The sequence below is a fragment of the Xyrauchen texanus genome, chromosome 42, assembly GCF_025860055.1.
Source record: "Xyrauchen texanus isolate HMW12.3.18 chromosome 42, RBS_HiC_50CHRs, whole genome shotgun sequence".
Lineage (NCBI taxonomy): Eukaryota > Metazoa > Chordata > Actinopteri > Cypriniformes > Catostomidae > Xyrauchen > Xyrauchen texanus.
This window is the reverse complement of record NC_068317.1, coordinates 15,977,486-15,995,570: the sequence shown is the minus strand read 5'-3', so window position 1 is coordinate 15,995,570 and position 18,085 is coordinate 15,977,486. Positions and strand designations below refer to the sequence as shown.

Here is an 18,085-nt window from a genome sequence, read left to right as displayed (position 1 = left end):
AATAAATACATTTAAAAAGGATGTGTGGAAAAAGGTGTCTGAAATTGTTGGTGTGCCAGGTGAGTTGATGAAGTGAATATTATGGTTTATATAATATTATATGATAATATATTAAAAGATTTCATGGGGATATACACACTTGTGATATTTCGGCAAAAAGTTTGACGTCGACATGTCTGGATGTTTTGCGGCCCCTTTAAATATAGTTCACAAAACCAATCATTCTGAACGAATGTTGCCGCCCATTTCAACTATGCCAGAGCGTCCACGAATCTTCAATAGCACTGTTGGCAGGGGAGCAAAGAGGGAATTTTGACTCTCGCCGCCTCTGGTCTGAACGCACTGTCAGTGCAAGTCTTGGGGAATTTTCTAGCCCATTTTATCACCTGCTATGTGAAAATCTATTGCTAAGAAATGTAAGAGCACACCTCTTTTCAGAAACATGCACAATATGAAAATCATGTACGTAGCACAAGATGGCGATATAATATTTAGTTTTTTTTACTAAGTATATGCAATAGTGATGCAGTAATAGAGGAAGAAAAAAAAACATCTCTATGGACTCCTTTGCACTGAGTTTCATTGAATATCATACTGTGAAAAATTATCCATAATTTTTTATTTGGAAACCAGGTTGATTTTAAAAATTTCTCGAATTCTGAACAATTCATTGGGAGTGCTGATTTTGAACATTGTGAAGGTGAGAACAACTGTTTATTAATATTAATTTATGCGTCATTTAGTTGCATCAGATTTGGTATAAACAGCCTTTTGCATTTACACACAGCTGTTGTGTTGCCCCTTGGGTGGTCTTCACTTGGAATTGTAGAAAGAACCAGCTTCGCTCTGTTTCTCTATGTAATAAACTCTCTTGGTCTCTATTTTACACACACAAACACTAACACACACACACACACACACACACTACACACACACACACACACACACACACAATACCCCTCTCCTCGTACATATTCTTGCACTCTCTCTCTCACTGGCTCTTGATCCAGTGAGAACTGGCTGGCTGAAAGAGCAGCTGGCACACAGCTAACACCGATGGTCCATAGAGAGAGAGACACTCAATCACTCAACACACCAACGGTACCCAGCAAAATTTAAACATAGTGTATGTGTGCAGGAAAGTGAGAGAGAGAGAGAGAGAGAGAGAGAGAGAGAGGGAGGTTGAGAAGAGAGAGGAAGACCAACATTAAACACATAAAAATCTCTCATTCCCTCTCACACACACACACACACACACTTAAACTCCAGCCAGGGTCAAAACCAAACCCAGCACGATTCAGTGAAGAAGTGGGTCTCAAATGCACCCTGAACTCTGAGTGACTCCAATCGGTAGAATAGGAGAGAAAGAGAGCAAAATGAATCACACAAACTTTTCTCTAGGCGGGACGCAGATGCGCATTCTACGAGCACTGCCGATGCCTTTTCCCTTATTTCTCAATAACTAGAACACTCAGTACTCGTTCAAATGTCAGAAAAGGCGGTCAACACTTAGCACTGCTTCAAAATGTGTTCAAACTGCAGATTCAAACTGAAATTTAAACAAAGACACTCTGTTAATGCTTGAAGTGTCCTCATGTGGTTAACTCTTAAGGCCCCTGCACACTTCCTACGAAATTGAAGAACAAATGGGTGTAACATCATTTAGAATAAAAGCTGGCCAAAACAAATGTGTTTTTGAGTTTAAGTAGTTTATAACAGCTCGCCTGGGTGAACTTTGAGGACAACTTCTTATTGGCTGCTTAACACCTTACTGTCATTGTTGTTCAGTCAGTTAAGATCAGTCACATGAACGCACCAGCATGTAGAGTTATTAGCAAACTTGTGCAAACTAATCAACATCTGTATGATCGTTTGCATAGAGACATTTTCCATGTGATTTTTCTGGTTTAATTAGTTTACAAAAGAAATCAAATCTACTCAATTACTCTGAAGAGCCCATTCACTGTTTTGTGTGATATGCTGCTTCAATCAGGTACCGTCTGCAGCCAAAGCCATTCACAGATCTGCCCAAAGTAAGATATGCCTCTCATCATTATTTTGTCTGTATTCTACCCATTAACACTCTTTTATACACCCATCTTTGCAGTAGTATCAGTGTCATCATAAATTACAATAATGGAGTATATCCAGTAGGGCTGTCAAACTAAATTCGAAATATGAATATTTGTTGAATTTAAGAAAAAATGTGCATTCAAATTTTGGATGTGTGCAGCACGGACGATGACTTCAGATCGAAAAAGGGCTAGACAGAACACAACAAATACAGTTTAACAGAAAGAAGGTGTCTAAAAACAGCATCTAAAAAACAGCGCTCCAGCTCGAGACACTGAATAAAAAAAAACTAAGTGAAACTAAGAAGTTCCTCTATCGCAGTTTACATAGAAAAGCAAATGGATGGTTGAAAATGCATCGATGTAAACAGAGGTACTTAGCTGTTGCATCTTAATCTCTTATATGGATTTCTCAGATTAAGCAATGTGTTTTTTAAGGAAAGGAGTTCAACTTGGAAATGTGTGTCTTGAGATTCTCACGCTCTGTTCCATTCTGTTGTGTTTCATCTGATTGAACAGCCCCTGGCCTGTGCTCATATTCTGAGCCGCTTCACCACCGAGTTCAGCTGAATTCCACATGCTATCTGGGAATATTGCTACCCTACATACAACTGTAATGAATACATTTTTTGGGGGTATTTCTCTGTTATTATGAAGCTCAAGTCTGGGGTAGTATATACTGTGGCATCAGTGCCAGTGTAACACCATGTGGACTGCCTATTGAATCACTGGTGGGTGTTTGACTGTTCGCAAAGAGTATGCCGCTTCTCAGCTTTTTCAATATTCTTTTTGGCTCTGAGCGAAGAAGCACTAAGCCGTGAGTGTTCCAGGGCTTTTAAGGATGTATGCTCATTTTCTTTTCTTTCACTTTAGTCTTTTTTGGGATTCCTGCCATTTTGGCTGCTGTCCTTAGCCTCAGAATAGGGTTGAGAGGGTCACCACAAATATAAACTTTGATCAAGTGTAAAACATTATAAATAGTGTAAAGTGTACAAATTTGCACAAATGTAAAATATCAGTGGCTAGAGGATAGACAAGAATATCAGAACCTACAAAAGGATATTAACCATTCTTTTATTTTGTTCTAACCAGTTACTGTTTAGAAATGAGGCTGCAGAGTGCCAGAACTGCCAAAAACAGTTTCCTCTCAGAACAAATTAAAATAAAAAACATTTAGTTTTTAATCCCTGCTCACTGCTGCCCTTTACAGTCATGAAACTACACAAAAGCACCACAGTTGTAGATAAATAAAGACAGTAGTTCTCCTCCTCTGGAAATTTTGGAACCAAATATGTCATTTAAAACAACCTTTGAGTTAAAATCTTTTCTGTGGGCTGTTTGACAAATGAACACCTGATGCAATGAAAGAGGAGTATTCACTTTGTTTGGCAGAAACCTCCTGCTCCAATCTAGAGTTTCAGTATGGTTCATGTGGCTTAAGTGTGTTTTAGGAAACCATGGCTCACCCTCTCCCTCCTCCTTGATGGACTTTGGTTCAGACACAGCAAAACACTGCATAGTCTCATATTTCTGCTGTGCCTCATGATCCTGCGTCTCTTCGGCCTCGCTGTGAGGGTTCACGAGCATGCGGCAGTTGAAGGTGTGACTGTTCCGCCGAGGATTCTCACTGGACCATGGCACTCCGTTAACTGTGAGAGGGAGGTGAAGAGACATCATTCACTGTCACTCATTTTAACCAGAATCCCCTAGCTTTTCCTCAATTAATTAAGGGCTGTTCACACTGGCCACGTTTACATGCAAACAAATAATCTGTTTAGAATCCGACCGATAGCTCAATCAGATTGAAAAGCCTTCATGTAAACAAAAAATGATCCAACTGAGCTGGATCCAAATAACATTTCCATAAGATTAAAGCGGGTGGTGTAGACCTAAAATAATCAGAATTAAAACAAAATATTATCCATGTAAACTTTCTCAATAGTATTCAAAAGATCTTGCGCTCACGCGCAAAGATGCGGTGCGTATGTATGTATATACGTGATAATCTTTGCAGGAATCTACAAAGCAATGGCAAAGCGCATTATTAAGTGTATGCGGGTTCACACCGAATATTCTGCAGGGCACATATGTTCTTTCATGACATCACATAAAGCAAAAAAGCATGCTGTGTCATACTTAATAGGGATTTTAAGCAGCAGGTGCAGTTCCTGCCTTGGCTTTGAATAAAAAAAACGTACAAAATATCGGTAGACTATTAATAATAATATTTCGGTTTTAGACTTATATCGATAGGTTTATATCGTACAAGAGTAAAACTCTTCTTCTGACAGTTATTTAACACTGTAAGCACCCCTTCCCTTGCTGTTTTAAATAGCCTACCTTTTTTTCTTGAATGATTAAATGCTCCGTTCCACCGTCATTAATGCTTAGTCATTTTTGCGTAGCGCCCCGTCTGGAGCTGTTGCTTAAAGTCCCTATTATTTTGTTTCCATTCCACATCTGTTAACTCATTTAAGGACAACTATCACCCACCATCTTTACTTTTTACTCATATCCAGAGATGCTTGTGGTTAGACTGGAGGAGGAATGGGCATGAGGCAAATACATAGTAAAGTCAGACATGGTATTAGAAGCTGCTTCTAATTATTTGTTTGCTGAGTAAAGCGAGTAAGCTTTCAAAGAAGAGAGCTTTTCTGGCATATTTTTTTATATATCTCAACAAAGCTAAAATGGCAATTATGGACTTTGGTGCCATTCTCACTTTTACAGCCTTTCTCCACATCTTCAGAACTCAACGACTGATCGCATGCTCAGAAGTTTTGTTTGGAATACATGTAATGCACATGTAAACTAATTTTTGTATCAGATTGCAAAGCTTAGGGGACATATATATTCTGATTGACGAAAATGAGTGCATGTAAACATAGCCACTGACAGTGATTTGCAGTGTCAATGGTAATGGAAGTCATTCATTTTGAATGAGATTTGATGATCTGAAGCAACAGAGACTGTTAGCAACAAAGTTGAGTTTAACTTAATGCAAATGCACAGAGATGTGATGCGGTAACTACCAAAGGGAGTGAGATCAACTGATCAGCCTCATGAAACAGCTATACTGCAGTTGAGTAATAATGAAACCAACAGTATAGCTATTTGGTGACCACCAGCAGTTTTATCACTGTCAGTGTGACCAACTCATAGACTTTTAGTTTGCAGTCTATATATAGTACATAGACAAAAACCACATACAGTAAATTCATTAGAAGTAGAGTCCCTGTTACTTAACACTGCATCCTTTCTTGGTGGGATGTGACAAGTTTTAAGCATTGAGTTCTGTCCGTTCTGTGAATCAGAACATATTTTATGTTCATACAGTGGGATTTTGGACTAATAAAATTTCATTGAAGATGGTGCTACCCACCATGACACGGCAAACATGGATGAAATGCTATTTGATATTTTAGTGGTGGTGCATTAAATGGCAAGGCGTGTGCTTTGCTTTGGATTTTGGACAGTTTACAATGTAAAACACTCTCTGAGAAATGGTGTCTTTAAAAATCAGTCAAGGACAAAAACATAGAAGACATGCTATTTATTGCTTCATGCTTTATCTTGTCACATCTTAGTGTCTCACTCACTGGCACAATGATGGGGGATTTGGTAATGAACTGTTCATGAATTGACCCAATCGAGGTTCAAACCAGCAACATTCTAATTGCTGAACCAGATCTAACCAATAAGCACCACCCCCATCTAAAGATTGTACAGTTGAAGTCAGAAGTTTACATAAACCTTAGCCAAACACAATTCCTGGCATTTAATCGTAGAAATCATTCCCTGTCTTAGGTCAGTTAGGATCACTACTTTATATTAAGAATGTGAAATGTCAGAATAATAGTGATTTATTGCAGAATAAGAATGATTTATTGCAGTTTTTAATTCTTTCATCACATCCCGAGTGGGTCAGAAGTTTACATACAATTTGTTGTATTTGGTAGCATTGCCTTTAAATTGTTTAACTTGGGTAAACGGTTTTGTGTAGCGTTCCACAAGCTTCTCACTATAAGTTGCTGGAATTTGGCCCATTCCTCCAGACAGAACTGGTGTAACTGAGTCAGGTTTGGAGTCCTCCTTGCTCACACACGCTTTTTCAATTCTGCTCACAAATTTTCTATCAGACAGAGGACAGGGCTTTGTGATGGCCACTCCAATACCTTGACTTTGTTGTCCTTTAGCCATTTTGCCACAACGCTGGAGGTATGCTTGGGGTCATTGTCCATTTGGAAGACCCATTTGTGACCGAGTTTAAACTTCTTATGTCTTGAGATGTTGCTTCAATATATCCATATAATTTCCCTTCCTCATGATGACATCTATTTTGTAGAGTGCACTAGTTCCTCCTGCAGCAATACACCCCCACAAAATGATGCTGCCACCCCATTATTCATGGTTGGGATGGTGTTCTTCAGCGCACAAGACTCACCCTTTTTCCTCCAAACATAACGTCATTATTATGGTCATTATGGCCATTTTGTTTCATCAGACCAGAGGACATTTCTACAAAAAGTAAGATCTTTGTCCCCATCTGCACTTGCAAACTGTTTTTATGGCAGTTTTGGAGCAGTGGCATCATCCTTGCTAAGCAGCCTTTCAGGTTTTGTCAATACAGGACTCATTTTACTGTGGATATAGATCATTTTCTACCGGTTTCCTCCAACATCTTCACAAGGTCCTTTGCTGTTGTTCTGGGATTGATTTGCATCAAGCTACGTTCAACTCTAGGAGAAAGAATTGTTCCTTCCTGAGCGGTATGATGGATGCAAGGTCCTGCGGTGTTTATACTTGCATACTATTGTTTGTACAGATGAACGTATTATCATCAGGCATTTGGAAATTGCTCCCAAGGATGAACTAGACTTGTGAAGGTCCACAAAAAAAAAAAAAAGAGGTCTTGGCTGATTTCTTTTGATTTTCCCATGATGTCAAGCAAAGAGTCACTGAGTTTGAAGGTAGAGCTTAAAATACATACACAGGCACACCTCAAATTCAGTGCATCTCCTATCTGAAGCTAACTGGCTATTTGACTAAAGGCTTGACATCATTTTCTGGAATTTTCCAAGCTGCTTAAAGGCACAGTTAACTTAGAGTATGTAGACATCTGACCCACTGGAATTGTGATATAGTCAATTAAAAGTGAAACAATCTGTCTGTTAACAATTGTTGGAAAAATTACTTGTGTTATGCACAAAGATGATGTCGTAAATGACTTGCCAATATGAAATCTGTGAAGTGGTTAAAGAAATTATCTTTAATGACTTCAACCTTATTGTGTGTAAACTTCTGACTTCAACTGTATGTAGAGAACAAATTATGTGGGACTGAAGCTTTTTCATGTTCTTATAAACATACACAGAATTCAAATCAATCCTGACTTGGCTTCAGTAGTAGAGTAACTGAATCAGATGTGTTTGTGGGTTTGGGGTTTGCAGCAACCCTGGATCAGTGATTTGAACCAATAACCATTGAATTTCCAGCCCCGTGCCCTTTCTATATTTCACCTCTGCAGGTGACCTTGCTCTACTGTCACTGGGGGAGGAGGACATTCTGTTATTCCTCTCTAAATCCCAGTTACTAATGCTCAATCTGATTAATGTAATCGTGTGGTTGAAAATGTAACTCTCTGCAATGCTACACTTAAGTTTTGAGGAATGTGGCCAACATAAGCTTTCCTGAAAAGAAGGAAGAGCTGCAAATGGAAAAAAATGCTGATAGGGAGTAAATGGGAAGGAAACAATGAATGCAAGAAAGAAAAGTATAAATGCTAGAATTAATGAAAGAACTAACAAAAAAAGAAAGAATGCTAGAAAGAACTAAAGAATGCTGGAAAGAATGAAAGAAAATAGAAAGGTGGGGGAGGCTGGAAGGAAGAAAAGTATTGGTAGCTAGGAAGAATGGAATGAAGAAAAACAAAAGGATTCAAGGAAGAAAGGGAAAAAAGAAGCAAGGAAGGAAGGAAGGAAGGAAAAAGAAGCAAGAAAGGAAGTAAAGAAAAAGAAGGCAGAAAGGAAGGAAGGTGGGAATAAGGAAGGAATGAAGAATGGAAGGAAGGAAAGCAGACAAGCAAGCAATAAAAGAAAGAAAGAAAAAGAATGAAAGAAAGAAAGGAAAATGAAAGCAAAAAAAAGGGGGAAATGAAGGAAAGATAATCTCACCGTGTGACTTGGGAAGGAGGTTTTTGATGAATTCGTTATGGTCTCCCACATGTAGGATGCTGTACACACTTGTGTTCATCAGCTCTTCCTGATTATACCGCAGATACTGTGTCACGTTCTCCGACACAAACACGATGTTTCCTTCCATGTTCACCACAAAGAAGAACCCATCTAAGGCCTAGAGGGGAGATGAAGAATAGAGGCCATTAGCACGGCACATCAATTACAGATGTGCAGCAACAACACAAATACTATTATATCAAGATTTCACAACCTGGCACCAAGCTATCCATCTGAAAGACAAACCTTTCTACTGGGAAGATACAATAACAAGTAGAACCAAAACAAAACAAGACTCTATAAACGTCAGATCAAGTGAAGTATTCAAAGGGATTAAGGCAATGTAATTGTGAGTAAGAGTCATGTGGCCTCAATTTTATTGAGTGATCAAAGCAACAATCGGCTGAATATAATGATTGGACAGCACGTCTGCTCCTCAATTAAGGTAATCCATAATGAAGTAAATAGCTGAAGGAAAAATAAGAACATCCCTTCAGTTGCAGTGAGGAGATCATTTTAACAGGCTTGAGAGTTAGTGCAAACAGACAGGGGAAGGAAAGCAGCTGCTATTTCTAATTTTAAATGCAGATTACAGGCTATGGCTCTATCAGAGCATGTGAGTGACGCGGCCCGTGTGGAAACTTGTGTCGCTTATGTTGAACATTTGTTTCGTTGATGCACGAAGAAAAGGTGTTTCAAGTTGAATATTTTCAGCTACTCTGAATTTGTGGTAAAACAATGTTATTTGCTTTTAGATGGGACACAATGGTTGACTGGTCATCCAACAACTGACTAGGCAGTTGACTACTTCAAATAATAATTTTTTGTGTGAAGTATCTTGAGTTACCTATGTTCAGATTCTTGTAGTTTAGTGTATTTAATTGCATTGTGGCCTTGATTTGAACAATGTTTTTCTGAAATGTGTTTGAAAAGAAACTTTTTGGCCTGCTTGTGTTGATTGTAAAAGAGCACTGCTGAAACATCTTGTAGCTTGATAGCATGTGACAGAAATGATATTGACGATTCTTAATTGAAAGAACACAGCCTTAAGTCAAGAATTACCTATCAAGATGGTGTCAATTACGCCTCTGAATGCAGTAGGGCCCCTGAGGGCCTCCAGCAATCTCTATAAAAGCTGCTGTTTGCTTTAGAATGTGGAGCAGTAGCTCTGAATTCATTCTTTAATCTGTGTCGGTGCGTAATAAGCACTAAATCTTTTTATCAGCAAAACAAACAGCGCCTCTTCCTAACAGAGAGAATTATTTCACAAACACTCAGTTTTGAAAAACACTCCATCTGCTAAGAACAAACGTACATTCTCCAGGGAGCAGATAAGCAAGACAAGGAGAGAGATGAGAGAGAGAGAGAGAGAGAGAGAGAGAGAGAGAGAGAGAGAGAGAGACCCTGTGCACTGTTCTAGATGTGGCCATCTGGTGGGCAGATTCAGCAAACATAACAGAGTAAACACCGAGTGATGCCAAATCCACCTTTATTTAGCCAAACTTATGCAACACAGTGAAATGTGCTGATGGACATATATTGCAACATGAATGGGGCTGGGTGGGCTCGGCCACACTGCTTTGTGCTGCAAATGTCCTGGGGTAAGAGGTTACATAACTGCCTATACAAGCAGTTCTCAACTGGTGGGTCACGACCCAAAAATGGGTTACAGGTCTGTAGAAGGTAGAAGCCAATTTTAGCAGATGCCAATGCGAACAGGTTGCGTGACATGCCCTAGTCCTCTAAAACCACGAACAAAACTAAGCAAGGTAAAAGAAAATACAACAAAGACTGTTAAAAACAGGTTCAATCAAAATCATCAACGTTTAAGAGACATTTAGAAAGCAGCATTATAACACTTTCCTATTCACCCTGTGTTATGTTGAGAAAAATGAATCTGGTTGGCCTATGTGGTAAAAGGCAATATTAAGACATTTAAATGTTTGCTTTTAGGGACAGTTTAGTTATCTTTGTACAATACACAGTTGTGGCATTGTATTGGGTTGCCACTAGATGTCCAATGTTAAATTTGAGTCATGGGTCTAAAACCAGTATTCAAGCTCATTGCAGAGTCACAGACAGAGGTGTGGACACTGAAATTGGTTGAGCTGATGAAGGCAGGCACACATATGCACACACCCAATGGCACAGCTAGCTTGGCATTCACACACACACACATGCCACAACTCCCCACACATTGCTACCAAGAACACAAAGCTGCTTTAGCGGATTCTATGGCTGCTCACACTTCAGCTTCCACCAGCAAACAATGGGGTTTTTCAGTCGGGCAGGGGGCTGTACAGCACTGTGAAAAGCTTTACACAAGGTCTGTTTGTGCATACAAGTGTGTGTGTGTTTTTCTGCATGTGTGTGCCCGGGGAACACTGGAAGTGATTTTATGGGTGTCGGGTGGAAAAGGGCAATTGGGTGAGTCCAACCTCTCTGGCCTTTTGTCGCAAGTGGTTTTTAATTAGGTGCATTATAGCGTGTGGGTGTGAATTGTTCCTTCCGTCAGCCATTTCAAACAGATGGAAGATTGAGTACAAGAGCAAAGAGGCTATATTTGGCATCTTCTACGTGTTGATTCGGTGACGGCGGACCTCAGTGGCTATAAATACCCCAAAGAGGAGAGAGGGTGGGATGGAGAGGGTGTGAGGAAGACGGGACTGGATGGGAGGATGGATTCATTCAGAACTAGGCGTCCCGCCTGCTCACCAAGCAAACAAGATTTGTGATATAAGCCCTGTTCATGCCAAGTTTATGGAACTAAGCAAAACAAAATTATGAAATATAAAAAAATATTTGTTAGCAATAGAAACTTTTCATACAAAGTTCAATGAGATATTATTGCAAAGATGCAACCAACTATTCAAGAACCGGTTGGGGGTGGGTGGGGTGCTTGGTTTTTGACGAATCAAGTCTTTGATACACCCAAACATGCCCCTTGAATATCTGTGGTAGTTATGGCCCTGCATTTTTGTCAATCTAAAAAAAGTTTGGATATATGACATTTCATTTTTTCAAAAATAAAAATATCTAAAAATACTGTACTTAAAACAAGGTACATTTACTTCAGAAGCAAAATTGCATAGATTGCATGGATAAAAACAGATAAGACCTATTTTTTGTATTAATCTTTTTGGAATTTAAAGGAATAATATCAATATTTCAGTCCTTTTTTACTATAAATTAACATTTTCACTTTCTCACATTCTTCTTTTTAGTTTTTTGGCGATTCAATTTCTTTGAGCATATCACCTCAAGTTGGGACTAGTCAGTGGTGGAGATTTATAGATATAAAGGATTTACAGGTATATGTTGCAAGTTACAGGCATTTCTCACCCACACCTATCATATCCTATCATACCCCACCTATCATACCCCCAAAAAATCCAAGATGGCAGCTAGTCTAAGGTCTGCTCAGTGTCTCTCTCTGGATTGATTTCATTTAAATGGATTTTATAGTACTTTATTCCTTTTAAGTTGTAGTTTTCAAGTTGTACAAGTCATTTATATGGAAATTTCATCTTGAACTTTTAAGAAGATTGTGGACTACTATGAGTTTAAAAATGACACTACACCTTTGCTCTGAGCTAACTTTGCTAACCTGAGCCTGATCTTACTGATCCTATTAGCCCAGGCTAAACAGAGCTAGGCAAACGGGCTTGAGCCTGCTACATTCTCCTGGAGCTTGGGCTAACCAGCCTGAGCCTGCTACATCTTCCTGGAGCTTGGGCTAACCAGCTTGAGCCTGCTATATCCTCTTGGAGCTTGGGCTAATCAGCCTGAGCCTGCTACATCTTCTTGGAGCTTGGGCTAACCAGCCTGAGCCTGCTACATCTTCTTGGAGCTTGGGCTAACCAGCCTGAGCCTGCTACATCTTCTTGGAGCTTGGGCTAACCAGCCTGAGCCTGCTACATCTTCTTGGAGCTTGGGCTAACCAGCTTGAGCTTGCTACATCCTCATTGGAGCTTGGGCAAACCAGCCTGAGCTTGTTACATTCTTTTGGAGCCTGGGCTAACCAGCCTGAACCTGCTACATACTCCTGGAGTTAGGCTAGCGGGCCTGGCTTGCTTCATTTTTCTGGAGCTTGGGCAAACCAGCCTGGGTCACACCCATCATCCTGGAGGCTAGGCTAACGGGCCTGGCCTACTACATTCTCCTGGAGCTTGGGTTAACAAGCCTAAGCCAGAAACATCATTTTGGAAGCTGGGCCATACTCGACAAGATAAACTGGTACTGTTATTAGTCATCTTTACTATTAGTAAATTAATGACGATGGCATCTTTTTTAATTCTAATTTTATTATCCCTGTTGGTCACTTGGAACTTGAAACCGGGCACTGATCCTAGGGTGAGTTGTTTTAATAATATGGTGGGCATACAGGAAACCTACTATAGTGGCACAAAAACCAGTATTGACATGCACCAGGAACCATTACACTTTTGTTGGAACCTGGACTTCTGGATGGATTTGTATTGGGATTTGCCTAAATTGCAAAATTTTTTTGCTTTGTATAATTTGTCTTTCTCAATTAATGACAGGCATTACCTGGTTTCAGCATATGATAGGCCAGCTTTAAAATATGCTGTGAGGTGCAGATTGATTATTACACTACTCCTACTTCTATCTGGAAATGTGCAGCCCAATCCTGGCCCCTGTTTGCAATGTGTTTCGACCCCTGCTGAATTTAAATCAATGCCTGGACTTAAATTTGTTCATCTAAATGTTCGCAGTTTACTACCCAAAATGGACATGGTTAGAATATGGATTGAATCTACAGATGCAGACATAGCGATAATTTCGGAAACATGGTTGAAGAAATCAATTACAAATGAAGATATAAAAGTACATGGGTATAATGTTTTTCGCAGTGACAGGCTGAAGAAAGGTGGTGGCGTAGCTATCTATGTTAAGTCAAGATTTGGTGCATCAGTTGTTTTGTCTGAGTCTCTCTGTAGGCAAATGGAGTTTTTGGCCTTAAATGTTGAAATATTTAAGTCCCTTTCAATAACTGTTGTGGGGTGTTATAGACCTCCATTGGCCTCCAGGGAGGCTTTATCATCTTTAAAGATTCTTTTGTCCAGACTAAACTATAGGGAACTTTTATTGGCCGGGGACTTGAATTGGGACTGGCTAAATGTTGTTTCTGATGAATTTAAATCTTTCTGTGATTCTATCAGTCTTAGCCAGTTGGTAAATGTACCTACAAGGCCTAATCTCAAAAATACTGACAAATCTACTTTAATTGACTTGATTTTAACAAATGTCCCTCATAAATTTTTATCTATGGGTGTCTTTTGTAATGATCTGAGTGATCATTGTGTTATTGCTACTTGAGAGGCAGTAAAATACCCAAATGTAAATCGCAAATTATTAGAAAGAGAAATTTGAAAAATTTTAATGAACAAGCCTATCATCATGATTTATCTTTGATTAACTGGGGACAGCTTGGCCTGTTGCCTGATGTTGAACTTGCCTGGACACTTTTTAAGGAGAATTTTGAGAATATTGTAAATAAACATGCTCCTTGGACAAAGCACAGAGTGAAGGGACGGAAAACCCTTGGTTTTCTCCAGAGTTGTCAGACATTATCCATCAGCTGAAATGTGGCATGGGCTAAAGCTAGAAATGGTGATTCTGCCACTGACTGGTCCATTTTCAGACAACTAAGAAACAAATGTACCTCTCTTATTAAAAAGGCTAAATCAGAATATTATTTATCAGTCACAAGTGAAAATCTCAATAATCCACAGAAATTTTGGAAAGTCATCAAGTCTCTATCTGTGAATAAAAGTAATGAAGCCCTCCCAAAATTTGTCTTAAAAACTCTCTCCCAGTCTACTGACAGAGTTGATGTTTTAAATTGCTTTAATGAGCATTTTGTATCAGTTGGTTCTCTGTCCGAGTCGACAGGAGTAGTCGCTGTCACTCCATGCACATACTCCCCAGTGTTTTCTGGAGAGCTTTTTAATTTTGTTTCTTTTACTGTGCAGCAGGTGCATGGAGCTCTTAAAGCGTTAGATCACAGAAAACCTCCTGGACCAGATTTAATAGAGCCTTATTTTTTGAATAAGGCGGCTGATTTTGTTGCTGAGCCCCTTACAATTCTTTTTAATTTGTCAATTCAAAATAATGAAATACCATCAGTTTGGAAGTCAGCTTTTGTTACTCCCTTGTTTAAAGGAGGTGATCCAGCAGTTTTAACTAACTATCGGCCTATATCTAATTTATGTGTTTTGTCAAAAATTTTAGAATCCCTTGTTTCAGACCAAATAAAAGAGTTTTTATACTCAAATGAACTTCTCTCTAAACTGCAATCAGGCTTCAGCAAAAAGCACAGTACCATCACTGCTGTTACAAAAGTAATTAATGACATACTTGTCGCCCTTGATAGAAAGCAATTCTGTGCATCACTTTTTCTTGATCTGTCGAAAGCTTTTGACACAGTGGACCATGCTGTTTTAAAGCATAGGCTTCTTTGTTTGGGATTGTCTGATTGTGCAGTTTCCTGGTTCATGAATTATCTGAATGACAGGACTCAGTGTATTAAATGTGATGGTCTATGTTCTGCATTAGTGAAGGTCCACAAGGGGGTGCCACAAGACTCAATATTGGGTCCTCTCCTGTTTATTATGTATATAAATGAATTGGGCCAAAATGTGTCAGATGCTAATATGCATTTCTATGCTGATGACACGATTATTTATTGTTTTGGATCGTCCCCAGCTAAAGCGGTTGAGTCTTTGCAGAAAGCTTTTGATGTGGTTCAACGCACGCTTATGCAGCTTAAACTGGTTCTCAATGCTGATAAGACCAAGCTGATGCTGTTTAGTAATACTAAGAAGGTTTATAAAGTTCCTCCTTCTGTGTTCACTTTGACTGGAAGTGTCATAGAGGTGGTTCATTTTTATAAGTACCTTGGCATTTGGCTTGATGATGCTCTCACTTTTAAACCTCATATAGACAACCTTGTGAAGTCTTTTTTCTTTCTAAATAAATTTTGTTTTTCTTTTAAAGCAAAAAAGCAGCTAGTCACTGCAACATTTTTATCTGTCTTAGATTATGGTGACCTGGTGTATAGGACCGCTTCAGCACAATGTCTGCATAAGATTGACACTGTTTATCATGCGTCTCTGAGATTTATTACGAATTGTAAAAATTTGACCCATCATTGTGAATTATATTCCAGAGTGGGATGGCCATCGTTGTCCAACAGGAGATCAGGGCATTGGCATATTTTTATCTATAAGGCCATGCTTGGTCTGTTGCCATCCTACATCAGTAGTTTAATCACATGGAGAAGTGTTGATTCTTATTCATTGCGATCAAATGATCACTTGCTGCTCTTTGTTCCATTTGCCCAAACAGAACTGGGGAAAAGGGCTTTTGTCTACTCCGCTCCTTCTGCATGGAACTTTTTGCAAAAAGACTTGAAATTATCTGAACTCATTTCCTTAAATGCTTTTAAGTCCAGATTGAGAGAACCTGAATTGACCTGTTTAAATTGTAAATGTTTTTAATTATTTGTGTTGTATAACCTTTATAAATGTAATTGATTGTGTTTTTACTGCCTCTTGGCCAGGACTCCCTTGAAAAAGAGGTTTTTAACCTCAATGGGACTTTCCTGGTTAAATAAAGGTTAAATTAAAAAAATAAAAAAAAATATCACTTAAAGGGTAACTAAACCCTAAACCAACTTTTTTTAGTTAATGATCTGTAAGCATGGGGCTTTATTAGTACTGGTCATTGATTCAAGTAATTTTTTTGACATTTGTGTATAAAGTGTTTTAATTCTACAATATATGGTGTAAAAACGTCTGAGTGCTGCCCTCTTCAGGTTGAACGGTGGCTACTGCAGTTGAATTTTCCTATTGGCTGTTGCGGTACTTCGTGACGTAAGCGGTGACAGCTGACGTAAGCAGTTTCCAGCTCACCACGCCAGATTCATGTACATGTCGTCTTGCGACCGTGTGAGGAATAATAATAACATAGAGTCTGACAGCAGCTGTCAATTAATCCGTCACTACGAGTCTCAGGTGCACAGTTTTTGTGTTCTGGAGAAGAAAGTCATACACATCTGGGATGGCATGAGTGTGAGTAAATAACAAGCAGGGGTGGCAAGAGTACTGAAAAATCATACTCAAGTAGAAGTACTATTACTATACAAAACATTTAGTGTGAGTAGAGTAAAAGTAGCTGTCCTAAAAACTACTTAAGTAAAAAAAAAGTAAAAAATTCTCATGAGTAGTGAGTATTGAGTACTGAGTTGCAGAACCTATGCCCCCATTATAATAAACACTTTATGCCAACTTTTAAAATACATAATTTATCTGTATAAACACTACATGAATCTGACACCCAAAAAAAAGGGATACATGGTAACATGTTTTTGTAGGGTCTAAATTTCCCTTAATGCAGACAGAGCGTTATTGTTGTGCATAAAACATGTTCAAACAATGCAAGGAATGCAAAATAAAATGCTAAATAAGCAGGATGACTTGGCACGTCATGTCCTGCACAATAGAGGTGGAGCAGGCATGGGAATAGTTGTTTGGTACATCACGCTTCAAAAGGAATAATTCACCCAAAAATGAAAATTCATCATCATTTACTCACTCTCATGCCATCCTGGATGTATATGACTTTCTTTCTTCTGCAGAACACAAATTAAGATTTTTAGATGAATATCTCAGCTCTTTTGGTCCATACAATGTAAGTGAATCGGTGCTAAATTATTGAAGCTCCACATATCACATAAATCTGCATAAAGTAGTCTAATCCATGTGCATCCAGTGGTTTAATCCATGTCTTCAGAAGCGATATGATAGATGTGGTGAGAAACAGATCATTATTTAATTACTCTTTAACTATTAATTCTCCTCCCTGCTCAGTCAATCTCCATTTTAAATTTCACTTTCTTCTTGTGTTTTTGGTGATTCACATTCTTCATGCATATCGCCACCTGCTGGGCAGAGAGAAGAATTTCTAGCAAAAATGTACTTAAATATTGATCTGTTTCTCACCCACACCTGTCATATCAATTCTGAAGTCATGGATTAAACCACTGGAGTTGTATGTATTACTTTTATGCGCTTTTTGGAGCATCAACAATTTTCACTTACACTGAATGGACCTACAGAGCTGAAATCTTCGAAAAATCTTAATTTGTGTTCTGAAGAAAGAAAGTCATAGACAGATGGCATGAGGGTGAGTAAACGATGAGGGAATTTACATTTTTGGGTGAATTATTATATACACTTTTTTCCAACTGTTTAAATTCACTTTAGACTGCATTTACATTAAATCCTTACCAAGATGGGCATTAACGGAATTATAATGTGTATTTGCGCAATAGCGCTCAAACATAAGCCGCCTGTCAATCAAATAACACGGAGCTACAGACGTCAGGAAATAAAAAGTAAATATTTTATATTTCATCTAGATCAACCAACCAGATGTAATGAACACCCCAGTTCTAGATCGAAAACATGGGCTAAATATAGAAAACTACTCAAATGTTTGAACGAGGACATCTCCCTTTTTTTCGATAAACATCTAGATCATTTTATTGCCCAACCATATTGATAACATTGCATTAATCTCTCACAGCAGCCCAATAATCTCAGTGATAGATAGTTAATTTACAAGCTACATTATAGACACAGAATCTAGTAAGCATAAATATGAAATTTACCTCGATATGTTTCTTCAAATTAGCAGCTGGATTAATGATGATATCTGGCTTGAGCAAGTTAAACTCACATGACACGATCACGC

General features: G+C 38.7%; 1 protein-coding gene across 1 annotated transcript in view; it reads right to left on the bottom strand.

The window, feature by feature from the left end:
* LOC127635315 (nuclear receptor coactivator 2-like) overlaps positions 1-18,085 on the bottom strand; it is a 147,342-nt gene that overhangs the window by 51,841 nt on the left and 77,416 nt on the right. The window contains 2 exon segments of the mRNA XM_052115246.1: positions 3,539-3,721; positions 8,246-8,423. Of these exon segments, the coding sequence (XP_051971206.1) occupies positions 3,539-3,721; positions 8,246-8,423 (361 nt within the window).